Source organism: Platalea leucorodia, assembly GCF_965183815.1.
Source record: "Platalea leucorodia genome assembly, chromosome: 4".
NCBI lineage: Eukaryota > Metazoa > Chordata > Aves > Pelecaniformes > Threskiornithidae > Platalea > Platalea leucorodia.
Genome location: NC_138826.1, coordinates 14,291,688 through 14,319,044, shown reverse-complemented (window position 1 = coordinate 14,319,044; position 27,357 = coordinate 14,291,688). Strand labels below are relative to the sequence as shown.

General features: G+C 37.8%; 1 protein-coding gene across 1 annotated transcript in view; it reads right to left on the bottom strand.

Moving 5' to 3' along the window:
* Positions 1-2,404: 2,404 nt before the first annotated feature.
* The window catches only part of CFAP43 (cilia and flagella associated protein 43), a gene marked incomplete at both ends in the record, with an annotated part of 49,307 nt that continues 24,354 nt past the window's right edge, over positions 2,405-27,357 (bottom strand). The window contains 25 exons of the mRNA XM_082308551.1: positions 2,405-2,562; positions 3,199-3,352; positions 4,425-4,505; positions 6,413-6,577; positions 7,424-7,580; positions 8,390-8,502; positions 8,759-8,966; positions 9,386-9,474; positions 9,778-9,864; positions 11,534-11,641; positions 11,723-11,842; positions 12,370-12,495; positions 13,315-13,392; positions 14,165-14,254; positions 15,024-15,230; positions 17,137-17,346; positions 18,159-18,275; positions 18,996-19,100; positions 19,546-19,671; positions 20,976-21,053; positions 22,700-22,813; positions 23,406-23,571; positions 24,279-24,409; positions 24,849-25,001; positions 25,769-25,938. Of these exons, the coding sequence (XP_082164677.1) occupies positions 2,405-2,562; positions 3,199-3,352; positions 4,425-4,505; positions 6,413-6,577; positions 7,424-7,580; positions 8,390-8,502; positions 8,759-8,966; positions 9,386-9,474; positions 9,778-9,864; positions 11,534-11,641; positions 11,723-11,842; positions 12,370-12,495; positions 13,315-13,392; positions 14,165-14,254; positions 15,024-15,230; positions 17,137-17,346; positions 18,159-18,275; positions 18,996-19,100; positions 19,546-19,671; positions 20,976-21,053; positions 22,700-22,813; positions 23,406-23,571; positions 24,279-24,409; positions 24,849-25,001; positions 25,769-25,938 (3,311 nt within the window). The remainder of the gene's footprint in view (positions 2,563-3,198; positions 3,353-4,424; positions 4,506-6,412; positions 6,578-7,423; positions 7,581-8,389; positions 8,503-8,758; positions 8,967-9,385; positions 9,475-9,777; positions 9,865-11,533; positions 11,642-11,722; positions 11,843-12,369; positions 12,496-13,314; positions 13,393-14,164; positions 14,255-15,023; positions 15,231-17,136; positions 17,347-18,158; positions 18,276-18,995; positions 19,101-19,545; positions 19,672-20,975; positions 21,054-22,699; positions 22,814-23,405; positions 23,572-24,278; positions 24,410-24,848; positions 25,002-25,768; positions 25,939-27,357) is intronic.

Genomic DNA, 27,357 nt, shown 5'->3' with positions numbered 1-27,357 from the left:
TCAACACGTGCAAAGCTTTCAATTACACACAGGCATAAGCAGAAAAGACTGAATGAATTCTGATCAATAAGAAGTGTTGAACAAACAGTGGACTCTATGCTTTGAGGGTAGGAGGTTTTCTCAGAAGATACTTGTAAAGCTATGTACTTAGATACAGTAGGCACTGTAAAAGGCATTACTTAGCAGAAAAGATTGAGCTCATGTTGTTTTGGAAAACCTGGCTTGATAACTTGATCAGTGAGTAGTTATTTAATAAAAAGAAAATGAAATCCAGTCATACTTTAACAGGTAGAAGGCAGTCCATTCTTTGATTAGTCTTTGCATGGTTACTTGTCTTGAAATCATGAACTCAAATTAATTGTCATTTCTGTTATGTTCGGATGGGGAAGAGTTCAGTTCTTTGTTCATAGATACATCTCCATTTTACAAAGGTCTTCCTGCTGCCAGTCAGTTAACGACAGCATTTTGTGAGTTAAGTAAAGATAACTAATTTTCATGTTGGTAATATTCTGAAGCTGCAATGAGATGTTCTCAGTAGCTTTAATTATTACTGAGGGAAATGTGCCATAATGCACTCATTTTCAGATACTGGTCCAGACCGTTTTCTTCAGGGAAGCTGTCTCTTAAGCATTCTGCCACAGCCTGAGATAATAGAAGGGAAGGCAAGAAAATTGCAACCAACATCTGTCTACTCTGCTACTTCATGTGAGAGCTGAAGTGTTTTCTCTCTTCAAATAAATAAGAAAAACAAGGCCTTGTCTAACGGGATTGCTTCAAATACAGCATCATAAAGCTGAATAAAACGTCAGCATTTCATTTATCCTCCAATGAATGTTGTCATTTTAAATGCTTTTTTTTTTTTTTTTTAAATCTTGACTTGAAATTGCTTATTTTCTCATGATGGCCTATGCATGGAGTGCGGTGACTTCTGACTGCTTTTGTTTCACTTAAAATCATTGCTCGTCAAGTGTAACAATACATAAATCTTAACTATTCCCTGCTATGACTATTGTTTTATATGTGATCACATTCCCTATTGGTTGTACTGTAACTGTTTTGTTTACAGGTGGCGTTTCTGTAATAAGGGAGTAATTTCTTGCGTATCTCAAGAGAAAGAAAATCAAAGATCATACAGACCTTTTTAACATTGATAGGGCTCGCTAGACAAATATGTACCCACAACTTGCTCTTAAGAATACTGATGTTGCTGTCCACAGAGAATTAATGAAGAGCAACCTTCATTGCTACTCATGTTTTGAGTATTACAACACTTTCTTCTGCCTCTTTAGGTTAATAAAAAAAGATGATAGTCCCTGGTGAAGGAGGTGGTTCTCTTCCCTGAGATCCTTGGCGAATTTGGAGCCCTGTTACTTCTAAGGAAGTTTCAGCAGGAAGAAAAAAGTCTTGCAAGAAAAATGGGGATGTAATTAGAATCCTTACAGCCCGCAGTTAGAGATGATAAAAAAGGAGGTGGTGTACAAGATAACAGCAGAAGTAGTTTGTTTTCCTTGCAAGTGTAGAATTTTGTTAAACTAAGGTATCAAAGCTATTAATGCTCTCACAATGGAAAAAGTTTAGCTTTTACGTGAATTTGTGAAAGGAGAAGAAGAATCGCCACACACCATGGAAGAGGGAAATAAAAATCAGTGAGAATGCCTGAGCAGGCCCATCCTACTCCAGCAACGGTGAATTTTATCAAGGGTTCTTCATCTTAGCTGTCTTGGAGAGATCTGGCAGGAGAATAGGCCGTGTATCAATGCGAAGGGGTGGGAGATAGCAGCAACTCTTTCAGGAGGCCAGATGCTTCCAAACCTGGTTTTCCTGTGATTTTGCCAGAGGCAGCAGCCACAGCTCCTGGTGGCTGTGGGTAATTACGCTGTCGTAAGCAGCAGCAGCTTTCAGGACTGAGCCAAGTAGCACACGTGGTCATGCCGAAGCACACCTTCATCTTCTCAGCCACCGACACCTGTGCCATCACAGGTGTAAATATATTTTAAAAAGCAAAATTAAGGCAAAGCCACAGATGTGAATTCATGGATTTCTTGCAGTACTTCACCTTCAAAATGTTGTACAATGCCTATTACAGACTAAGGATATACAGATACACCTGTTCTCCTATCGCTCTACAATTTCTTGTACCCTTTGTTTTCTGTAATGAGCTATATGGTTTATATAATCAAAACAGCAGAAATGCATCTCGTGAACTGAAATATAATGGGGATAAGACTAGGTATAAAATGTACAAAGCAGAAAAACATGCGTCTTTCAAACTGAAGTTATTTTTTTAAAGAAATTACAAAAGAAATCATTTATGGAAAGAAACGTTCAGGAAGAAAAGGTAGATGTCCAGGCTCTTTTTCTTAAACAAGACCACGGTATTATACATCTACCTGGACTCTGGTTTTTAAAGAACAGGGAATGTTCTTGATCTCAGCCTTTCAACTTCTGCCTGAAGAATTTCAAAGTGTTCTTCCTGTTCCTTTACAAGACCCCGTAGGTGTTTCTGCTTCAAAATCTCTCGGTAACGCTGCTTTGCAGTCTTTTTGGAAACGTGCTGTGTGTCTGCGTAAAACAAGATATTGGGGTTAGCCTGTACTCGTAGGGGATGCGTAGTGTATATTTATATTGGACCTGTCCCGAGGTTATACCAAGTTCTGTATAAAATAGGCAAGCATTTTAAAAAAGGCTCACATGGGCTTAAGAGTCTTTATAGTACTGAATAAAGCAAAAAATTTCAAAAAGGCACTGGGCATACTTCCTTCAGTTTCTAGCAAGTACCCACTTAACTCTTATACTAGTGGAAAGATTGCTAGTTTTCCTAATAGTGACTACTCTTTCCAGCTTCATGTTACTTCCTCTGTTCCCTTGAATGGGTGGAAAGAAGTAGGTTGAACAGTTCTAAGAATGAAAGTATGTTGTCTAATGAAGGTAGTAATGACTATAATATTTTGACTTAAATAGTTTCAGCAATTCAGTCAATTAACTTTGGTTACAAGAGCAACAATCTCTAGGTATGCTCTTAAGTAAACGATGTTAAATCGTTGTGGTAGAAAGGACACTGCTAATTGTGCACATACAGTGATAAACAGGCGCTCCTTGCCTCTTAGCTGATGCTGATAGAGAACAGGACCATCTAGCCTTGGAGATATTTTCTGAATGTTTTTTGCTTGTGACTTAAAGTGCATTACTGTGACTCACCGGCTGCCTCAAAGATATGCCTCCTTTCTGAAACAGAGACAAGCATTTCTTTCAGCTCCAGGCTGAGCTCGTAGTTTTCTTGCTCTTTTAAACTGATGCACTTCTCCAACTCTTTAATTCTTTTCTGACGGTTCTTCACATTCTTCTTGTGCAGCTGTCCATTTCCAAATGAATAAAGCAAATATATGAGCTTATACAAAAGCTGTTCAGACAAACTTTTGATGGAAACCTACAATTTTAAGCACTGCATTGTAGCTCAATAAACTTTAATGTATTTTGATTTGACTAGTAGCACATTCTAGCTTTACCTCTTATAGTGTCTTTCGCGCACACTGTATTCCAGTATGCTTTATGGAGTTCTAATGTAAGTAGCAGACAAGGAACAAAGAGGTATGGGTCAGGGAGAGAGATACAGTAAAGATAAAACTTGAAAGGCAAAGGGAGGAAAAGAAGTCAATGGAATCAGTGAGTTGAGAACACCCTCTTTTCTGCTAGGAGCTGCTGAAGAAAGGGTGGTTGTGCTGAAGCTGTCAGATGGGCTGTAAAGGGACGAGATAAATACCAAAGCTTGAAGAGGAGGCTGATGCCAGCCAGAGCAACCTGGAGAAAATCCAGTGGAATCACTTAAAAACAAGGATAATCATAATTTGAGTGTTGAAATAGATGAGGGAGCCAGCAATTCAGATTGTTGTGTCTGTGTTATTTTTAATATTGCGGGGAAGTGATATTATGAACAGGTTCGCGCTCCTGGAGAGAACCATTAAGCAGTGAAGACTGGAAGAATGCTTCATTAGACATGGAAGAGTGACTTTTATAGGCAATACTGTGTAAGAAGTGATAAGCAGATCTGCATTCAGATGTTCAGGAAGGAATGCATTTAATTCCAGTAACAGAGCAAGTAGATTTCTCTCCATACGGTTGATCTATGCAGCTATTAATGTATGATGACTGCTTCCAAAGACTAGAGAATTGCTGCTGTAGACAGCTCAGCGCAAGTTGAAGAAACTATAGAAAGCCAGGTGAATAAATACGTGTGTGTATATATATATATTAATCCGTGTGTGCTGTTATGGCTGTGCTCCAACAGTCCTTGAGTTAGCTGGAGAGTTAGTATGCCTACATCAGTTGCAGTTATTCCTTACAAACACCTCTTGCTAATGAAGGAGAGGAGTTGCATTTAAACTAAGGATGTGTCTCTCAAATGTGGTGGTTCACTTAGGTTTTACCTTATCCATGATGCCAAGAGTCTGCTCCATCGCTGAAATGTGGTGGGCGATGCGGCTGTCATAGTTCAGCACAGTTAGGAACTGAAGAATTAAAACCAGAAAGAAATCATCTTATTAAGCCTGTTTGTTCTCAACAATTCCACACTTCTGTAAAGACAATCATACTATGTGAAACTCAAAAAACTAGAATTCTGCACAGTGGAAAGGCTTACTAGTGATCATAAATGGACATGGTAAAGATACTCTTGGATGCTGTGTGAATACTAGACTGTACAGCTGTTAGAAAGAATGTCATCTATTATGTGTTAATGGAAACAAAGACCAAGCAAATTTGTTGTGAAGTTGTCAAAAAACCCAAGCTATGCTTCTGCTTATAAAGTAGTCTAAGCTAACACAGCTGGAGGCCAAACTGCTGTACAGTCTGTCTTTAGGCCAGAGAAAAAAGTGATTATTTTCTGTCAAGTGGCTTCCTCGTAATCCTTACTTCTTTTATTGTTCTTACATCTCCATGGTAATTCAGGTTTCAGAGAATTTATTAAAGATTTTCTCTTGGGAACACTGCTACTAAAAATATCTCTTTATCAAATGACAAATGGTAAAACAGGTTGTATGAGCCATAATGGGCAGTAGACAGGTTTCCTGTAGATGTAGATTCATCCTTCCAGAGTACTGCCCACCAAAGTGACAGGTAAAATTTTGTGGACTGCTCTAGTTAGAAGAGGAGAAACAGGAAAGACCCAGCAGACTCCTTGCCTACAGCACCAAACTGCTTTCACTCACTGCTTTGCTAATAGCCCTCATTGCAGGTGTTCTCAGGTCCTTGCTCACGTGCATTTATCTAAACCATCCTTCTTTCTGTTCCTATTGTTGGGGTCTCTGTTGCCTTGCCTCTCCTACTAACTGCACATTTCTATTCAAAAAGTGAAGCAAGGTCTAGCCCCTCAGAGCATTCAAATTCTGATTAAACTGGTATGTGCCTTTGCTATGGGTAAGTCTCACTCCCTCTGAAGGGCAATAGTTCTGCTCATCAGTTTAAATGAAGTTTGAGCTAACGGCAGCACTCTGGTGATAAATTTGCTAGAAGAACTTTTCAGTGTGTTGTCACATCACCTCTTTGGAAAGCCGTTTTGTTGTTGTTAGTTACAGAAGTCCCTTGGCTGTGATTCAGAAGTGAACAAGCATTTTGGTGAGCAGCAAAACAAATGAAGCCTGAGCAAAACACGTGTTTTGGATTTTCTTTTAGTCTTTTGATTGAGTTGCAATAACCTTGCCTGCTCTCCAACATCCTTCATTTTCTCTGTGCTTTATAGCTCTCCCCACTGCAATATTTTCAGCCTACCCATCCTCCAACATCCCTGACTCCAAACCTTACTCCAACCTCTCTTCTTCCTCCTCTCTTCTCCCATTGATATCCTTGGCTCTCTTGCACAGCCTTTATATTTTATGGCCTGCCAACTGGGCTTGTTCAAGCTATGTGGGTGCTTGACAGCTATGACTTGCTGGCCAGCTGCTGCCTCTTGCCTGCCAGGTATGGCAAACAATTCCCTGTCGTTCTGCTGCTGGGCCAACAAATGGCAGTGAGTGGGGCTCCTGTAGGAATGCTCAATCTTTGTATACTGAGGAAAAGTTACGGTATTTCTGTCAGATACCAGATGAGGGCACCTCAGACCTTTCACTTAAAAGGAAGTCATGATGCTTGATTTAAAAGATCTTTTCCTTGTGGTTGCAAAATCCTGATTCCTGACTCTCAGTGCCAATTTTGAAACACTAAGAGGCTAATTTTGCCTCTGTTTACCCCTGAACATCCCAAAGAACTTCATCACTGATCAATCTCAAGAGTAAAATTTCCCTTTGAAAGCCGAATTGTTGAGCTTTTAGGCATCAAGTTTCTCCGTAGTAGTAAGAGACTTAAGAGGTATAAATGATCTTATAGGTATAGGCAGCAAAATTTTCTGCGGTCAAAATATAAATTAGAGAAAGTAACTCACTAGCTGGCGATCTTTTGAAATAGGTAGTGTTACAATGTCCCGAGCCTTCTGTTCCAGATCTTCTACCTGCATTCTCATTTTCTTGTGTTCCCATTCCAGCTGAAATATCCCTTTAGAGAATTCTTTACATTCAACCATGCTAGCAATTTTTTTTTCTCCTTGAGCCTGAAAAAATAGATTAATCTTAATTAACACACTTTACAGGTTATAGAATAATTATTTGCAACAAGATGGGCAAGCTTCCAAAGTTATAATTTTAGTAAGGAAAACACGCTATACTGCGGTCTCTTTCCAGACGTTGCTCCAGATGGTTATATCTTTGTGGAATTTTGTTCCCTTTTATGCTCTGTGCCACAGCCTTGGATCGTAGAAGGAGATGAAGAAAATTACAACTAACCTCTCTCTCCATCTTTCTGTCTTTTATAAGAATGCAAAGGCATTTTAATGCTACAGAATACAAACTTGTGTATAAGGTATTCTGCAGTTATTACTGAAGGCTTTGTGCAGTAGCAGTAACAAGCAGTTTTTGTGCAGCTAGAATGCCTAAAAAAAGAACATTTAATGAGAGTATGAAAAACTGTTTTAAGCATGATCACCAATTTCACCTTATATAAAAAGTGTATTAATTTTTTAAATCTTAATGTAAGCTACTGTTCAAATGCTTCTTAACATGACTATAAGTTTGCCTTGAGGGAATTTTCAGACTAGTGCCCAGGATATTAGCATTTTCTATTTACAGAGTGTGTGTAAGTAATGTTGTGTCTGAAACCTGTTGCCATTTCATTGATCTGAATTGTATTGATCAAACATCAAGAAAGCAGTCCATATTGCAATCTTTACATCATGATAAGAGGCATCACAGAATTCTTAATAGCCACTAGATTACAATGGAGCCTACCGGTGTGTAGGAATGAACTGAAACTAGACATCAAACTGGAGAAAAAGCAGAGTCCCTGAAGGACAATACATTTGTTTAAAAAGCTTACATTTCTTTCAGGTAATGTAAATTACCATGATAGAGCAATTCAGTTCTTCAATAATACTCTTATTAATGAGAATGGCATCAGTGTAGTCTGGGATTTCAGTACTTTCCAATTCCACCTGTCCTTGTTTTAGCAAAAACTGGACAGTCAAATTCAATTGAAGTTTCATCTTCTCCTCCTGCAACCTAAAATGGCAGAAAACAAAAGCAATGTTTAGCGATTTCAACAGGATTATATAAATCCTCCCATGATTCTCAAAATGTTTATATTTATTACTGGTAAGCGGTATGTTCATGTAGGGGTTACTCTTTGACAGCCTGTCTTCTATTGCCTTCCAAAGTGACAACAAAATTTGCAACTTATTTCCATACATGAAGTTTTCAACCACTGGATTCAGTTTAACGTACTCTAGCAGATGTTCTGAGAGAAAGTGTTCTTACTGAACAGAAATCTTTACAACAATTGAAAAGGAAATGGAGGATACTCCCAGCCAACACCCGTTTGCTTATATAATTTATCCTGGGGTTTGTTCCTTAATGACAATGAGTGTGAAAATTATGTCATGCACATGAAAAAATGAAATATTGCAGGTCCAAGCAGCTCAGTGAAATCAGGTGTCACGTGACTGGGCAGCATATTGCAATTAGGAGTGATTGCTGTATCTTAGGCCTACATGAGCAAAATTTAACTGAGCTAGCTAGCACAAATATGGCCTTGAAGGCTTTGGGGGATTAACTGTATGATGTAGCTTTTGGGGCAGTCAGTTTGCATTGAAGACCATGCTACCATCCTTACTGATGTTGTTACTTAAGGTGGTAGATGAAGACTGGTCTGGCCTGCTCATGTGTGCTGCAATAACACCTCATTTTTCTTAGATGAATCCTAGATAACAGAGTGTTGGAGAACACAGCTGTGTAATTCTGTATGTAACTTTTGGTTCTGTGTTGGTGGAGTATTAAAATGTAGCTGAACATAGGAAAAGAAACAAAATTACCAAGTGAGTTCTTGGAAAATATCTTCTATTTCTGACTTAATCTTCTCATTGTCATCCATTCTTCTCTGGAGAAAGGCCTGCATCTCTGCCAGTGTTAGGGCTTTCCATTTCACCTAAGCAAGCAATGTCATGACATTCTGAACTTTTTCAACTTTGTCAGTATGTCAGGGCAAGCCTCTTCAAGAACAGAGAAGACAAATTCTTAAGAAGACACACGTATGTATAAATATGCAGCCTGGTATTTTGAGAATCCCAGTAGAGCACATGAGACAGAGGTTACAACCCTTACACTCTGCTTAGAAAATAATTTATTCATTTCTATCTGAAAATATCAAGAAGCATACTGGAAAAATAAAGAATTTTACATACCAGCTCCTCACTCTCCATTTTATTTCGTCTAGCTAGACAAAAACGTTCCCATACAGATGGGTCTAAGCCATTAGGCATGTGCTCAGGACTATCCAGTTCATCCATGGCTTTCATTAAAAGGGTAAGTGCATCTTTGTAATCTTCAGCTGAGCCTGAACACTCCCGATATGGGTTAGCAGCGTCAAGGAGCATTTTTGTCATTGGGGTCCTAGTGCACATATACACAGTACATACAGTATTTACTTTTTATTTTCTCTTGCACAAAAGCAGCTCACAAACAACTAAGAACGTTTCATACTCTCAGTCTCTTGCAAAGAGCAAATAATAGTAAGACTGCATCTTACACAAAATACAAATATATGTTTTTGAGAACTGATGATTATTTAGATTGCATTTAAAATAGATTGTGTGGGGTGAATAAGGAAATGTAAGTACTCGAAATATTCCTTAGTATGATAGAAATATTCCTTAGTATGACAGAAAATCAACCATTGTTAACTATCCAATAAAAAGCAGGCAGTCCACCAATTATCAAAATAATTTAGACTGTTGAAATAAATAGCATTGTCATTTTTGACACACAAGAAATATTAGTATTCAAACAGATGGAATCAAGGGGAATCTTACTTTGGTCGATGTTTGTAAAGTTGGAAAAGTTCATCAAGGAGATTGGCAGGTACTGCAGCAAACTGCTTTGTAAAACCACATTCCAGATTCTAGGAGGAAAACAGAAAGCTTCCTTGTTACCACAATGTCATTTTAAAAAAAGCATCAATCATCTGCTCATATCTTAGAAATACAGAATATGGTGCCCTTCAAGTGCTCCCAAGCATCATGGGAATCTGGACTATTTAATAAATTCTTCTATGTACATACTCTCCTTTACTGCCTAATTTCAGTGATCAGCAAGTTGACCAGAACTCATCCCATGCTTACAATGAAATATGTTCTTCTCATTATCAAGACACGGCATTGACTTTTTAAGTTCTGAATCTCCTTGTGTTTGTTGAGAGTCTCACCTTCTCTTCAGCTATTGCATTTTCACAGGTATCTATGTAAGCTTCAATTTTATTTTTTGTAGTCTGGATTGTTCTTGCAGTCTTGACCTATAGCAAAACCAAGAGATTTCAGGAATGAAGCTCAGCTAGCAGAAGCACTGAATGGCCATTCATATACACTGATGAAGCTGACACTTTCTTATTTCTAGAGAAAACCTTGTGAGCTATTTTTACCAACAATATAATGCCTTCTTTGGGGGTTACTTGTAGATACTGCTAAAAGGTGAGAAGGTGTGAAATTAAACTAGTCCACTGCTTAAGAAAGTAAGAAATCTGTGTAAGAAATATCTTATACAAATGCTTACAAGTCTTCTGTTTAAACTTTGAATGTAAGGACCTATCCTGATACTTGTTTTCACTTGCATAGAGATTTCCTTTTCCTTTCATGTCATCACAGATAAGACCAGTCTAAAATTCTCAAATGCTGTTCAAGGCCAGTCGAAAATTCTCAAATGCTGTTCAACACCAGTCAAAAATTCTCAAATGCTGTTCAAGACCAGTCAAAAATTCTCATATGCTGTCCAGTGGAGGGTTCTTCATTTTAGAATGAAGTTTCCCTGTTGTCATGACATAGTTCTGCTACGTGTGAGGATACTAAGCTCATCTGTTTTACTGAGGCCGTTCTGTGCTTATACTCTGCTGGGGAGACCGTTTTGTTGTATTTTGCAGTTTGCATGGACCAAAAGATATATCAATGGAAACATTTAGAAAATTAAAAAAAAAAAAAAAAAAAAGATGTGTTTTGAAAAATGTAAGCTGGTATACACTTGGCCTCAAGTAATTTTAAAACAAGTTCAGCCTGTTCAGTGGTAGGGGCTAGATACCTACTTTGGAACCTGTCGCTGTAGCTCACGTACAAATGGCTGCTTGCAGCTCCAAACACAGAGGTCTGTACAGGCCGAGTAGGAGATCTGACATGGGGAGGCATTAATATATTCTCTGTGGACTCAGGAACAGCTCCACGAAGACAAAGTGGGCAAATGAGATAATATTGTCCCAAGAGCCAGAACCAACCTGCAGACTACCACCACTTACATCACCTGAGTCATACAGGTATTGGCAGGACACAGGAATCAGAACTGTCACTCAAACTTATTACTGTGGGCAGTAAGCACTTGTATTGAAATCCAGATCTACTACTTGTGCTCTCCAGTCTTTTGTTGACTTGTGTATGGTTTGACAGGGATGGGTAAACTCTTCAGGAGATTAAATTGGTCGATAAGACAATAAACACTTTGTACTCCGTGGTATGTTCTGCTTCCATGGTCAGATACTCACACACCCCCTCTGTCTATGGTTTGAACTGGCAAACACAAGTCAGCGTGGCCCTGGCCTATATTAGACACCTCAGTGAAAAATGTGATGGCATTACACATTCTTTTGTGCATCTTTCTGTCATAAAAGCATCATATTGGTGCTTCCAGCTTGAAACTGGATACTAAAAAATATTATATAGAGCAAACAAATAGCAGCATGCCCTTCTGAACGTATGGAGTTTTACCAAAGAACTCCAGATGAACCAATATAAATATCTATTAAAAAACATATGGATTTATAATGTATGTCACCTGTACAAGTTGAAAAAAATCAGTGACCCTGTAAATTGTCAGAAAATCATTTATGGCAAAATTTTGATTTGGAAAGAGCAGTATTCACAAGAAACTGCATTGTAAATATTACACTTTTCCTAAGAACAGCATTCCAAATGATAACTTACTTTTTCTTTCTCCTTTTTCATAAGGAAATTATGAAGTCCAGCTTCTCTAGTGTCCAACTCTTCATTCAACAGTAAAGCATAAACAAGATTGACTATTTTGAGTTCTTCCTGTGAAAAGATTGTAATAAAAATCGTTAACATTCCTGCTGCACAGAGGCAGAGATGAAAAATTAATGTGCTCTGCAATACCTGATAGATGACCATCTCTAATTTCACTTTCCTTTCAGAGAGTTTGCACACAGTTACATCAAAATTTTGTGTTGTTTCCTGGATGGAAGCTTCAAGTTTCTTCAATTCATTTTCTAGTGCCTGGGCAAGGGAAGAACATGACCAGCAATATTACATCTGGAGGAACAAAGAAGCTCTGATATAGTATATCAGATGCTGTAGAATGCACAATATAGAACTGTATCCTTCAGCCAAAAGGTCCCGGAAATTACTTGTTTGGAAGGAGAGTGCTGCCAGGCTACCAAGTTACGGTGGCCAAATACCACTTTAAAGGATAAATATAATTGGGTTATTTGTGTATGGCATCAGCAGCTCTGGAACGGAACCTGAAAAACCATTTTAGGAATGCTGGTAAATTTGTGAAGCGAAGTTACCTTTTGTCAGATATCACAAGTTTTGGCACATATTAATTGGTGTAAGTAGAGATTGCCTTATTTTATTGTCTAAACTAGGACTTATTTAATATGCCAGATGACCTTTGTTCTTCATTTGTTCTTTGTTTATTCTATTTACTAGTATTCATTTTTAGAAGTAGCTCCTGAGAAAGATCAGAATCTTTGGTCATGAGCACTGTGAACAAAACCACTCCTTTTCTCATTTTAATTTACCCTTCTATACTTTTCTTTTTCTTCATTCAGCTCCTTGACTTTTTTCTCATGTTCTCTAAATATTTTCTTTTCTTCATCATCCCAAACATGCTCAGGCTTGGATATAAAAGGAGGTGGAGGAATATCCTGGAAGTATTAAAGACAAATATGCTTCAAAAGCCATATTAAGTCTCCATCAGCACACTAACAAACTATAGCACACATCAAATTTAATGAAAGGCATTTCTTAGTGGTAAGTAAGGAACAAGTCTTAAGTCTGAGTAACATATATATTCTGTTTCTCTGGTCTGTTACTTACACCGGTAGTTTTGGTGTATATATATTGTGCTATTCTCTCTCACTTGCTTACAGGAATTCACTCCTGGATCTTGTAAAATACAAGTATTTTGTACTCAAACATACTACTGTCGGTACAAGATATGCCACGTTTTCTGTTTCAGAACCCCAAATCTAACTCCATGCTAAGGTATACTTCTAAGTGGAGTCCTAATTTTCCAAACCAGACCAATTCCAGGGAGAGTGCTTGGGTCTGCCCTGTCCTTTTTCTGTGACACTCCTTCACATTCTTTCCTTCCTCTACTGCTGTACTATCTATATTTGCTGAGTAAAAGGAACACAGTATTTTTCTGTAAGATCATAGCCATGGATAATAGACCCTTCCCCCAGCAATACAGTTGTTGTAATGGTAATACTAGATTATGTTCCTATAGTATTCCACTGTGATAGGGACAGGTGTTTATGTGCAAATCATATGCAGGCACTAGAATCTCGTGGTCTCTTTTGAGTCAGTGTATGGTCTCTTATGGAGTCTATCTAGGCATAATGCAATTCTGCAATTCTCCGACTTTCTTCTATTGCTTAGGTTGGAAATATTTGCTAGTTGAATTTCACATTTCCTTAAAAGCCCACAAGCTACCTAAATGATAGGGCAGAAACACGGCTCACCATTTTCAAGATGTCTTCCTTTTTGACTTCTAGCACTCCACCCATCATGTCATTAAGAGCACGCAGTCTTTCATTGTCCTGGGAACGACCACAAAAAATATTTTAGAGTACAAAAGGAAGTGTAGTAATTGGAAGTTTTGGGAACGATAACAGAGTAGTTCACCTCTAGATCACCCATACAATTATACTGTGTGTCACTAGTAGATCGATGCTCTTTGGTGATGCGTGTAAAATATGCTAAAAGTCTCAGATTTTTTTCTGGTGGACACATGTTCATATACTAAATAACTTACTAAAACTGCCATTCTAGCAGTTTTGGAAAGAATACACAGGCACAGACTACTCCTGGCCAGGTGGCAGGTACTGGGATGAAGGAAGTTGTAGTGTCACTGTCTTACTGTGCATCTCTTTTGGGGCCAGAACCATCTTGGGCTTTTCACAGATGCATTTGAAAGCCAGAGGAAAGCATTATGATCTTCTAGTCTGATCCCTAAGGAACACAGGTCACTCAGTCAACAAACACGTATCAAGCACAAAGCTCTCGATTGAGCAGTAGCATGCATTTAGAAATTTATCTAGTCTGGATTCACCTGATATGGTATTTTTAATTGCCACTAAGCACATTTTGAAAAATTGTGAGCCTAACACTAAATCTTTTCTTCCCCCAGCTGGTCTTTGTAGTTCTGATTGTAAATGATAATACGAGGGAAAAGGCACACATCATCATTACCTACCATTTAAAATGTATTCTCCCATACTATATTACTGGAATATTCCAGTGCAGCATTAACTAAATAAGCCTAACCAGAGACAAAGGCCTATTCAGTAAAAAGGATACTACTTTAAGTACCATAGCAGCATGGCGTCTTTCCATTTCAAGCTTAGCCAGCATTTCTGCTTTCTCTCTCTCTTGTTGAGACAAGTATTTTTCAACTTTAATCTGAAGGAAGAAAATGAGGTTCATATCAGGGTTCTTTTCTCCAAACACGATCACATGTGGACTAAGAACATTTGAAAAGATGACGTAATACTAATGCTTAATGCTTTTTGTATCTAAGCTCTGTGACAACATTACTCAAGAAGAGAATTGTTCTTTTGAACAGCTCCAAAAGCTATATTTAAAAATGCTAAAATATGAACTACCATCATTTTTGTTGGTATTAGTTGTGTTTTGTGCATACCTTTTCTGACAGTGGAATAACATGGACTGGTGGGAGAGCAGAGAGAAGTGGGGAAAGACTGACCAAAAGAGCAGATGAGATCACTGGAATGTATCGTATAAGAAATATGGTGTTTCTTTATAAATTGCCAATTGAATTTATACGTACAGTACTAAGTATGCTTTAGTACCTAGATACTTAGTTTGAAACTACTTAGTTTCAAAGTGGAATATATTGTATAAGAAATATGCAAGCCCGGTTTGAATCTTATAGTCAGGAACAGGGGGAATTTCTACCTAATTTATGGGCAATTAAAAACTTTTTAACAGCAATAAATTAAGATTGTAAACATTTTATTCATTTCAGATTGACTTGTTTAGAGCTTTCTCCCTAAAAAGGGAAGGGCAGCAAAAGAGTCAAAAAGATGATTTTAAGTATACAGACACATCTGTTTTAAGGCTTTTCAGTACTGACACAATGTCTGGAAATGAGAAGAATTAGAGAACTGTATCTGAGTGGGTGAAAGAGAAAGATTTATTTTTCAGACACCTCTGAATCCTGAACAGTCAGCGCTCGTTCTGGTATCTCGTCATCTGTAAGAGCGGGCTCCCACACTTCCACTTGGAGGTCAAGTTGTGCCAAGATTTTTTGGATCCTCAGGTTTCTTTCTTTCACTCGTGCTATCTCCTGCTCCTTTTGTCGTGCAACTACATCGAATTCCTTATTAAAAGCAGTTTTCAGTTTGTAAATGATGTCCTGAAATACCAAAAAAGGAAACAGCAATACTGCACAGGTCACATCCATGCATGGTTATATACCACTCCTCAAGCCATCAGAATCATAAACGTGTGTATTTGTATGTGTGACAGGGAGATAAACTCATAAAGCCCTTTTGTGAAAATCATAAGGGCAGAGTTCAAGCTTTGTTAAATGGAGGTGGGCAAATTATCAGTTTTTTCTTTTTTTTTCCCCTAGAAATTTTTATTCCTTTTCTTCTATGTATTTGCCATTTGACAAAGATTCTGAAAGAAACATACTGCTGCCAGACTAGATAAAAAATTAGGCTGCCTTCTATTTGCTGTTTTTTGTACTCTTCGGCTGACAGAAGAAGGGGCTTAACAGAAAAAAACACGTGACTCGTATATCTAGAGATTGTAAATCACAGGTGCAGGGAGGCAGAGTTAAGGACATACTTTCCTGATCTTTAAGTGATGCAACCTGCAGTTCCAATATGCCTTCATGTGACTTTCTGTCTGACATATGTAAGTAAAATGTGCCCATTAAATAAATGAACACTGGAAATGATTTTTTTTTAAAACACCTGAGATCTTATAATGATTTTAAAAAGCATATATTCTAGTGGATAAATTCTTCCTTTAGCCTAAATAATTGATCTCAACAAAGCAAAGTAGAATATTAAAAGATAAAACTATGTGTCTCTCCTACTGTGTCAATTTACTAAAATGAAACATCAAAAGGATTTAAGTGCTATCATTAAACTTCACATTTTGAGATGCTTAGCTGCTTGCAGTTTGTATTACAATAAATATTTGTGTCCATGACTATTTCATTGATTTCTAATATAGTAATAAGTTAGGAAGAAAGAAGGCAGGATGGCAGATAAGGTACAATGTTGCTGGGAGAAAAAAGGCTGTGCTCAATGTCTAGTCAGCCATCTAGCTCTCAGCAAGCTTGCTGCGTTGGCCAAGAACGCTGAAGATATATCTACACTTCGATATATAATATGCATCTTTAAAGCCATACAGTAGAAAGATCTTGTTACATCCAAGCTTACATCTAAAAGTGCTCCTTGTGTTTCTTCCCCATCTGCCTCATCTGGAGGTATTTAAAAGACAGGTAGACATGGTGCTTGAGGACATGGTTTAGTGGTGGACTTGGCAGTGCTAGGTTAATGGTTGGACTCGATGATCTTAAGGGTCTTTTCCAACCTTAACGATTCTATGATTCTATTCTATGATTCTACTTTAAACACTAGTGTATCATCTAATAGATTTTATGTATTACAATGCATAATCATTGAGCTCTGCTACCATTTACAGCCTTAAAGAGCTCTGAGGAGGCAATGCTTTATAGTAGTTTAACCAATTCTACCCTTGTAGATCATCTTCATAAGAAGCCTATTCTGTAGCATGTTTACTACTTAATAAACTGGCCAAGGTAAGAGAAGTAAGAGAGTGTGATAGTAATGAATAATAAATAACAGAAACATTGAAGACTCCAAATGAAGGAATGGTAAGACTGGAGAGAAAGGAAATGGTGTGAGGATCCACCTGATCTTTCATTCAGCAGCAAATAATAGGGAAAGAGGTCATGTTTTCACAGGGCATGCTGAGATGTTCAAGCTAGCTTTGGCTATATAAACTCTTAAGCTGAAGCACCAGTGGGCAAATGCAGATGATACCCTCAAACTGGGTAACAATTCCAAAAAATGTTTTTCTTCCAGACCTGAGCTGGCAAATCCACATGGTGCTCTATTGCACTATGTGCATTTATCAGCTTTCATCTCAGTAACTCAGAGACCTGTGCAACTCTCCATTGTATAGTGTCAGTATGCCCAAAACCTAACAGTGGCTGTGACTGCTGTGAGAACTAACAGATATGACAGCGTCACTGCAGGAATACAAATTTAAGAAGACATCACCTTCAATAAGACTATCTGATTAACTTTCTGCTCCCTGGTGTGCAAGTCCCATTGGTGGTATAGGGTAGATGTGTCTCCACCATACTGAGAGCTCAGACTTCCAGTGAGGCAGTAAGATGCACTACCATCAGCCATTACGTCTTCTGTCTTCTCTCCTTCTTCCTTAGGTAATACAGTCTCAGACTCGATCTCAAGATTTTTCTTCTGAACCTGAATATCACAAACATGATAACTGTGTTAATTTTGTACACAATCCAGTGGCACATGTATGAAAAAATTCTAGAGGTTATATTCTGCAATTAAGCTCAGTGATCAAAGTAATACAAATTGAAATGATCATATTGGGAATATTGGGTCCATTTGTAGGTTCCCCAGTACAAGAAAGACATGGGCATACTGGAGCAAGTCCAGTGACAGGCCGCTAATACAATTAAGGGTTTGAAGCACCTAACATGTGAGGACAGGCTGAGAGAGCTGGAATTGTGTAGCCTCAAGAAGGAGAAGGCTTGGGGGGATCTTAGTAATGCATATAAAAACCTGATGGTGGGGAGTAAGGACAACAGAGCCAGACTCTTCTCAGTGGTGCTCAGTGACATTGAGAAGAAATGGGTATACATTGAAATACAGGACATCCAACTTAAACATAGTAAAACACTTTTCCTGTGAGGGTTGTCAAACATGGGAAGAGGTAGCCCATAGAGGTTATGGAATCTTCCATCCTTGGAGATATTCCAAACCTGACTGGACATGGCCCCGAGTAAATTGCTCTAGGAGGGCTGGACTAGATGACTTCCAAAGGGCTCTTCTAACTTCAGCTATTCTGTGATTCTTTAATACTAATACATTTGTTCTGAGTAAAAACACAACATTTCATCTTTATTTATCTTTTTAAATTTTTGGGGACAATTTCTACAGCAAGAAAATGGACCTTAGAAATGTAACTATGTAAAGAAGGGTTAAGATGCCAACTCAAAACATCCTGATCTGAAAGGCCTTTATGCAGTACTTCAGGGAGATTGTACCTTAAGATCAGCTGTCTCAATCTTCTTTAACCGGAGAACTTTCTCCAAAGTAGCCAGCTCTTCTTCACTACGTTCCTTCAGTGGATAATTCTTCACTTCACAAGCCATATGGAAGCACTGTTCAAATTTAAAAAAAACCAAAAACCCAAAGTAAAAAGTTCTTCAGAATACATCTATCAATTCATTTGTTCAATACCTGAATGCTAAACAGTTATAAAGACTTCTTAAAATCAGGAATAAAATTGAGGAACAATTAATATAGACAATATAGTAAAAATACAGGGGTAAGATAAAAACTACTTGCCATTTTGGTAATGAAAATGGTTTGTTTAAAATTTGCTTTTTTCTTTTTTTTTAATGATCTATGGATATGGCCTCTTCATCCACAGAATTCAACCAGAATTAGATTTTTTGTATAATGATTTGGTCTTTCACCACCCATGAGATAATCCAGTATCATCAGTTTGACTAATCTCCCTTTGTTTAAAATAGGAAATATCAGGGTTAAATTTTGCCTTTATGTTCTGTGTAGCAGAAGTCATACTGACTGCACACAGAAAAATAATATTTACCTCTCCTTTTAGCAACACTGCATATTCTCTGAGATTAAAGAATTAAAGAGTTGCTTATTTGCTTATCAGGTAGCTTAGAAGATAAAATCAGCTAGGCTCAGACAAAATGAACAGAATGAAAGATTTGCATGAGCCCTGGGAAGAAGTAAGTTTTTTCCCATACCATAAGCAAATCAGAAATATGTTATACTTCTATTTATTTTGTCTCTGTACCTTAAGGAATCAATAAACTACTGCAGAAAATGAATGAGAAAGCAGAGGTTACCTTAACTGCACGTCCTTTTACACACATAGCATCCCAGCACTCATGTTTGATGACATCCTGCAAATAGCAGTTGGCTAAATTCTCCATCTCAATCTCCTTCCTCACCTTTCAAGATACAGAAAAGAAAATAACAAGATGTGGTGCAAAATAACAAGATATGAGCAATTTGTATTGAGTTATTGAAAGAAACCTAACAGATGAAATGAATTACCAGTATTTCATCATCTTAGACTATTGCAGCTATCTTCTCCAAAAACTATATTGCATACTACTGAAAAGCACCATTTTGTATGTGAGGAAAAGCATTCTAGAACTTAAGCAATGTGCCCAAGGCCACAGTGTCAGATTTCTATTTCTGGCATAGATCATATTCCAATTGGCAATGTCTGCATCACCAGCTTCACCTGCTTCAGAAAGTGACTTTAAATACTTTTAAGTTTTCCTGCTTCTCAGCAGTGAACAGCAACTTTGAGATCATCCTCTGTTCTTCAATAATTCTTTCTTCTTTTCACTGCAAGTTTTAAAATGTTCTCCCCCCATTCTATCATACCCTCGCCACTTCTTGTTCAGCCTCTGCTTGCACTCTTTCCTGTTCTTCTATATCCAGGTTGAACTCCTGCTGGTCCAGTTTCTCAATGTCTGGCACCTGTTCATTTTCATGCATCATTTTCTGAATCTGTTTTTTTTTTAAATAAGCATAAGGAATAAAAAGTAATTTGAATGTGAATAGAGGAAATGCTATTTTTAACACTATAGAACTTGATATCAGAGGAAATGATTCTAATTGCCTCCACTTCTAACCGCTTCATGGTAATTGGTAGAATGTGCTCCCTGTAGCTAGTGACAGAGATTACTGTGTGAATATATTTCATCTTTCTCTTAAAGTTGATTTGGATGTTATATGTGAAGTTGTGTATACTTTCTAAGAACCTGTAATACACAATTCTTTATTCTCTGGTTCTGAGAACTTTATTAAGTTGTTATCACTTTATTGAGTAGTTATCTATCTCATACAGTTCAACAAAGGGAAGTGCAAAATCCTGCACCTGGGCAGGAACAGCCCCATGCACCAGGACATGCTGGGTGCTGAGCAACTGGAAAACAATTTTGCAGAGAAGTAGCTGGGGGTCCTGGTGGACACCAAGTTGAACATGAGCCAGCAACGTGCCCTTGTGGCAAAAAAAGGCTAACGGTATCCTGGGGTGTGTTGACAGAGTTGCTAGCAGGTTGAGGGAGGGGAAAGACATAGACTTACTGGAGAGAGTCCAATGAAGGTGATTATGGGACTGGAGCATCTCTCATATTAGGAAAGGCTGAGAGAACTGGGACTGTTCAGCCTAAAAAGGAAATGGCTTGGGGGGAATCTCATCAATGTATGGGGAGTGTGCTAAGAGGGTGGAGCCAGGCTCTCTTCAGCGGAGCCCAGTGACAGGACCAGAGGCAATGGGCACAAACTGAAACACAAGAGGTTCCGCCCAAACATCAGGAAACACTTTTTTACTGTGAGGGTGACTGAGTACTGAAACAGGTTGCCCATAGGGGTCATGGAGTCTCCATCCTTGGAGACAACCAAAATCTGTCTGGACATGGTCCTGGGCAGACTGCTCTAGGTGACCCTCTGCCTTATCCCCTTGCAGATAGCAGTTTTTTATGGAAGGAAAGAGAAGGAAGAGGAGAGGACAGTAGTTTCTATAACAGAAAGCTGTCAGATGGTAGGCAGAAACTAGCCTGCTGAGAGGATAGATTGCTCAAGGTATAAATACAAATAATACAAAATATTTATTTGGAGCAAAGGAAACTGAGAAGCAGACAGTAGTTCCTGGCAGGTTCAGCACATACTCCCTGAAGAAGCGTGTCTTTTTATTACCTGTCTGCTCAGAGTTTATGACAAAAATGTAACTGAGCGCTAGGGTTGATAGCCATAAAGGAAGTGTACTTGTAAACAAAACTGATAAGCCATTACCCTTGTAAGAAACTCACAGTTTTACGCAGCTTTTTAATTCCCATTTGCAGCTCTTTCTTCTGGTTAGCAAACCTCTGAGTCTCTTCTCTAATGACCTGACATACAACAAATATATTGTGGAAAGACAAAAATAGACAGGCAGAGAAAAAAAGATTGAAATAATCTAAAGGAACATAATCTGTACAGAAAACAAAACTCTGAAGGGATTAAAAACTGAAACAGACATAATCTTAATTCAATAGGATGATTCTTAGAATTGCTCAAGAGAAAAAAGATTGTACAACTAGGTCACATTGTAAAGTGGTTGTACAGCAATAGAGCGTAAAAGAAAGAAAATACTAAAGAAAGAAGTAATTACAATTGCAGTGATTACAGACACATTGAACTGTGTAAAGCCTACTGCTAGAATTTGTTAAGTGGTTTATATTCCTTAGATTTTTCATTGTCACTAAGCATTTCCAGTGGGATATTTAAAGACACAAATAAACTAACATCTGTTACTCATTCAGGAAGCTGTGAAATTTTCTTTGCCCCTACAGCCTTGCCAATTCATCTCTTAGGGAAAATTTTGCAATTAGTCTGCACCTCTGGAATTTGCTTCCTAAAATAAGTTTAAAACTTTAAGTAGGACGATGGCTATTGATTGAAAGGAAGGGGTGTATCATTCTGACATTGGATGGACTCCATCCTCTAAATGTCTTCTTAGGACATTAATGAGCAGGTTAAAACAACCTAGGACCACATTGCTGCCCTTCAACCTTTGCTTCTCATCACCTGTCCCTAGCTGATACTAATAGTCACGTGGTACTCGTGTGTATGCACAGTCACATGGATTTGCCAAAAAATCCCAGTAGAGACACCAAAGCGTAAGTGCCAGCATCAAAGCAGAAAGAGGAATACATGTCTGGAAGAGCGATGGAGAAGACACCACTTTCAGTGGCAGTATGTCTTAGACTGACTTGAGCCATTTGTGAAACTGCATCATACTTTGGAAAGTCACTCCTGAGATCACCCAGAAAGCAATGACATTTTGCTTTGTCCCGTCATTGAACCTCAAATCTTGACAAAATACACAGCTCTGGCTCATATCAGAAAGAACCTCCTAGCATCCATAAACTCATATTTCTGAGAAAAAAAAAAATCTATACTAACATTAACATAGCAGTTTTCAGGCTCACAAAGTGCTAAATCCCCTCTTTGTAGGCAGTTAGATCTTTGATGCACTTTTACTTATAAAAAGCTTTTGTTATATAACATACCTCAACCTTAACCTGAAATAAACCTCAGGGGTTTTGTAATTAATGTCATATTGTTGAGTATTGATTTATCAGTGCTGTAGAACTTGTTATTCTGGCCCTTGGGAAGAAGGGAGCACCTACTTGGTTTCTGGTAATAATCTTCTGTGCAACTTTTTGACGTTTAGAAGAAAAAAGTCTTTATAAGTTTCTAAAGGAAGCTAATTTCTCTGGCAATTTTTTTTTTTTTTTTTTTAGTTTACTCCTTGTGTAGGAGTGGTCTTTTGGTCTCTAGAGCTCCTATTGTGCTAGGTACCTTCTCTGATGTATTTATAACCTCGACCTAGGATTTCTAAAAGTCTAGATCGCAATGCCTTAAAGAGAGGTCCAAATGTCAGAAAAGCTTTAGAAACTAGATTCCTTTGCAGCATATAATTTGGCACTCCAAATCACTACTGACTCTTGAAAACTCTGGCTTTGATTAATAACTTGTTCTATGAAAGTACCTTCTTTATTTTCTGACCTATCCATGTCATGTCATTGGTACTGGCTGAATACAAACTGGTGACGTTTCCATTTTCTTCTGTCACCTCTACATTGGAAGATTTAAGTGGTGCCTCCTGAAATTAAGGATATAAACATCCATCTCAGGTACTTAGAGAGAATGAAAGAGAGAGAGAAATGAAATAAAAAATGGACTCACATTAGAAGTAACACCACCACCACCACCAAATTCCGGAGAGCATTACAACTTTTTTAATCCCTAATCAGTCTCCAGTTTTGATCCTGCAAACCCTTGATACTATGCAAAGACTTTTTACTCAAACAGGCTGACTGTACTAATCTCTGTAATCACTGTTTTGCTTGATTTCAACAGAAAAATATACAACTAGTAACACACACTGTATAGCAGTAACATCACACTGGGAATGACACATAACTTCACATGAGGAGAAACTGACTTTCACAGAGTTTTCTGTGGCTGAAGAAACCAAGTGAAATTGAAGATGTGAACGTCATCTTCCCATAACTATTTCATTTCCTTGATAATACTATTCCACAAATTAATAATTAAGCATATTCAGCCTATCCTCAGGGGTATTCTTCTATTTTTACAAAAGGATCAGAGTTTGTTTTCAGGACACTTTTTATCATGTGTAATTTTAGGATAATGATCAAACATTTTTTCCCCCATAAAAATAAAGAAAATACCTTAAATGTCTCTTCTGGAAGTGATTCCAATGTGGATTCTGGGTCAAACTGCCATTCTGCCATAGATTTTAAAACAACATTTTCATTTGAACTGGAGTTGTTCAGTATAGCAAGAAGGGATTGCCAGTGAAAAGCAGCTTCCTTAACTTCAATTTTCTTTATCTTCCTAGTAAACAGAAAGGGAACTGATGTATTTTTTGTGTATTATGGAAAAGGACAAAGTATTAAATATTCTTTATAACACAATTAAGTGACTTAAAAATGCCTATTCAATATTTTTACATGTGATTCAATATTGTTTGAGTTCTAGAATTGCATAATTAAGTGAAGTTTCCACAAAATTAGAAATTATGAAAGATGGATTACCCAGATTAGAAATATTGCTCTGGCAGAGTCATCTTTAATCTATGCATCTACCTGAATATTTGTTACACCACAGAAAAGCTGTAGTTTCAAGTGTCGCTTACTCCTACTGTCTGCTACGAGCTCTGTATAGCCACAGTTGAATTCCCATTAAAGCCGTGATGTTTCCTAATCGCTGAGTTAAAATAGTATCCCATGAGATCACATCCCTTACACCCGCAGAGAGCCCCTTCCAGATGGTTTATTTGAGAGTGATAAGCTCACTATGGGTAATACGTCTCAGAAGATACCCCTATATCTTGTATTGCAACCATACTTGAAGTACAAGAGTTTCATGAGCTACAGAGACCGCCTCTAAAGATGAGAGGAATGATTTTATTTCTATCCAATTCTTCTTCTTACTTTGAGACTAATAAAAAGGAAGTCTAGAATCACAAGTAGATGCAAAAATTAGTCTGTCAGGATACAAGAATCTACACCATCAATATTGGTCTGCCACTTTCTACATACTTCCATTTCAGACACACCAAGGCACCATCATTTTCACCAGTAACGAGGATGAATTTGCCATCCAGCGAAAATACCGTGGATCTGATTCCCCCTCCTTGATATGAGTGACAATGCTTTCGAGCAAGTATATCCTAGAAGAGTCACAGAAGCAGTATCAGCAAATACATTTTTCTAATGGAATATGTCTGTAAATTATGCTTTGTTATTTTTAGAGAAAAGTCAATCCAAAGTGTCAATACAAAGTACATAAAAGACTAGGATTTATGAGTTCAAAATTTTTTACTCCAGATGGGGCAAGTTTGTAGCATAGTGATTTTGCAGGAGATAAAGAAGAGTAGTAAAATTATCTACCCTAAGATTTACTGGAGAAGAAAGTAAGTAGTTTGTTTGATCATATACACATTCATTATAAAAACAATTGTACTGTATAATGCTATGTCAGTTCATGTTCAACATAAATTTTTCTGGAACACTATATTAAAGTGAAGAAAGCTTACAGTGAAAGAGAGTAGTTTTCACACCTCTTTCTCATGTAAACCAAACAAAGCCTGTGCCTGGATGCCTACCTACCATAGTAAAAGTATGATAGATGAACAAAACACCATCCTTTGCTGCTGACGCCAGCCACCGGCTGTTGGGTGATAAACAGAGGAAACCTGATCCAAACTGATTGCTAGGAGTCCTCTTTTCTGATAAAAATACTGATGGATCTTCCAACATATTCTGCCAAACAAAATGTTAGCAGCAGTTCAGATGATGGAAATATCTATGCCATTTTGAGAAGACGAATGACAGCTTTGTGGGTTATCACATGCGTTGCAATTGAAAATGTTGTTGGATTACTGAGCTCAGGAAGCAGTACCATTGCTATGCTGCTGATTTGCTTCTCATCTCTTCAAAAGGGTCTGTATTCAGTATGTTTGGGCCTGAAGTTTCTTGGCTCAGAAAGTACGAGACTTGTCAAGGAGGAATGCTCATCTTTGGAATTCACCTTCTTGCTTGACCTGACTCCTAAACTGAGGGAGACCTATGAGCTGCAGAGAGCTCCAGTTCATCAGCAGGCAATGACAGTGGCTTTCTGACGCCCCCACTACTTCATTGCGAGGCAGGGCTGGCCTGGTTTTGCAGTTGCGTCTTAGAGTCATGGGCTCACATTGGCTCAGTTCCTTCAATAGCTGGATATTTACGTTACTCAGCAGAGTGCACAAAAGCACAGCCCCAATACAGAAGCTACATGTGAAGTGTCTGCAAGCTGTATGAGTTTTAAGAACCAGTATTTGGCTTTCTCTGTAATAGAATAAGGAGATTGCTTTTGCCAGGTTTCTGAGCAGGTGGTAGGATACTGAAAGTTCATGTTTATGGATGGAGTAGATATTTTTAGTGCAGAGAGGATTTATTTAAGATAATATCCTGCTATATTCACCTCATCTACAGCCTTTGTTCGCTGGTATTTAACCGTCACCCAAAATAAAGCAGCTTCAGAGAATTACCTCTTCAGAGAGATGGTATTTGCAGATGAAAGGTGCACAGGTACAGTAGCCATACACAATGTTATCCTTCAATCTGACTGCTGAGCTCAAAGGGTAATCCAGATCATATTGCTCCTTTTTAATGGCATTAGCATTAAGCATTCCTTGTTCATTAACATACTTATCATTATCTAAAAGATTGAAAAAAGAAACAGGGAGGAAGAGGCATCACTACCACTAATGCAGGTGCTTCACCTATCAAGTAATTATGAAAACCAATCTCAGCAAGGAGTGAGCATGATGTCAGTGTTCAAGGAAGAGACTGGGAATTAAGATACCTAGCTTTAACACTAACTCTGTGGGTTGTGCTGATGTAGCACACTGTGGTGAAGCAGAGATATAGCTCTACTAGCTCTAAAGAAGTACTAGAAACAGTTTAACCACAGTGATGTGACAATTTGTATACACTAATTTACCCTGTTTCTTGGGTATTACGTAAGCAGTGCTAATTAGTTTGCATGGAGGTTCATGTCATCATTGCTTTCATCTAGAACTTGTTTAGGCATCTCTGCCATGAAGTATACACAGCCTGGGTGGTGTAGGTTAAAACACTTAAGTTCGCATCTTCAAAAGGGCCTTTTATTCTTTTTTGTTGCTTAATTTGAGCTTTAAAGAGACATCTGAAATTAAGACTGATGCAATAACTGTAGATCTTCAGCAACTTTGAAAATCAAGCCCCATTTTATATGTCTAAAATTGGGCCCAAAAGGAAGCCTGACAGTAGCGAATATTTAAAGAAAATACTAACTTCATTGAAAATTACTTTTTAGAAAGTTTGTAAATTTTAAGGCCTTTTAAAAATTATATGTAAATAACTAGAAAATCTGACACTAGGCTTACTAACAGTTTTACGGAGGTTTTCTCCACAAAAGGCTTTGTTAGTAATTCATTTGCATATAATGTGAGTAAAATGATATAAAAATAGAATTATGTTAATAATGAACACAGGCTGCCTTTTGCTGTAATGTGATAGAAGACATCACTGAAACCTCAAACTGTATTGATTTGGCAATTCTCGGGTGGAGGAGACATAAAACTGGAAGTGCATGGTGCCACTGCCAACCAAGCCTGTCCTGCGCTGGCTGCATGATAGAATAGAATAGATGAGGACACCAAGCACAACATTAGCCTGCACTGTGCTTTAGTTAAGTTAATGCATTTAAGTGCTTTCATGACAACTGAACTAGTTTCCCAGCTGATTCCAGAAAGTGCCCCAAATCAATGCATTCCTAGAATATCAGTTTTAGATATTCCTAGAATATCAGACACAATTAAAAGTTCTGTGATTACTCATGAGACTCAGGTCCATTTTTTCTTGCTTATAGTACTTCTAAAATGCTATAATATTATATATTATAGCATATATTATAGCATATATATATAGCATATATTATATATTATATAATATAATATTATTGTGTCCTGAATGACACAAACAGATTACTGAGTTGTTTCACAGTTGAGGATGGCATATATAAAACAAATCATGAACGGTATTTGAGAATTTAGCGTGGGTTACCCAATTTAGTGCAAGACTAACAGGTTCCCTT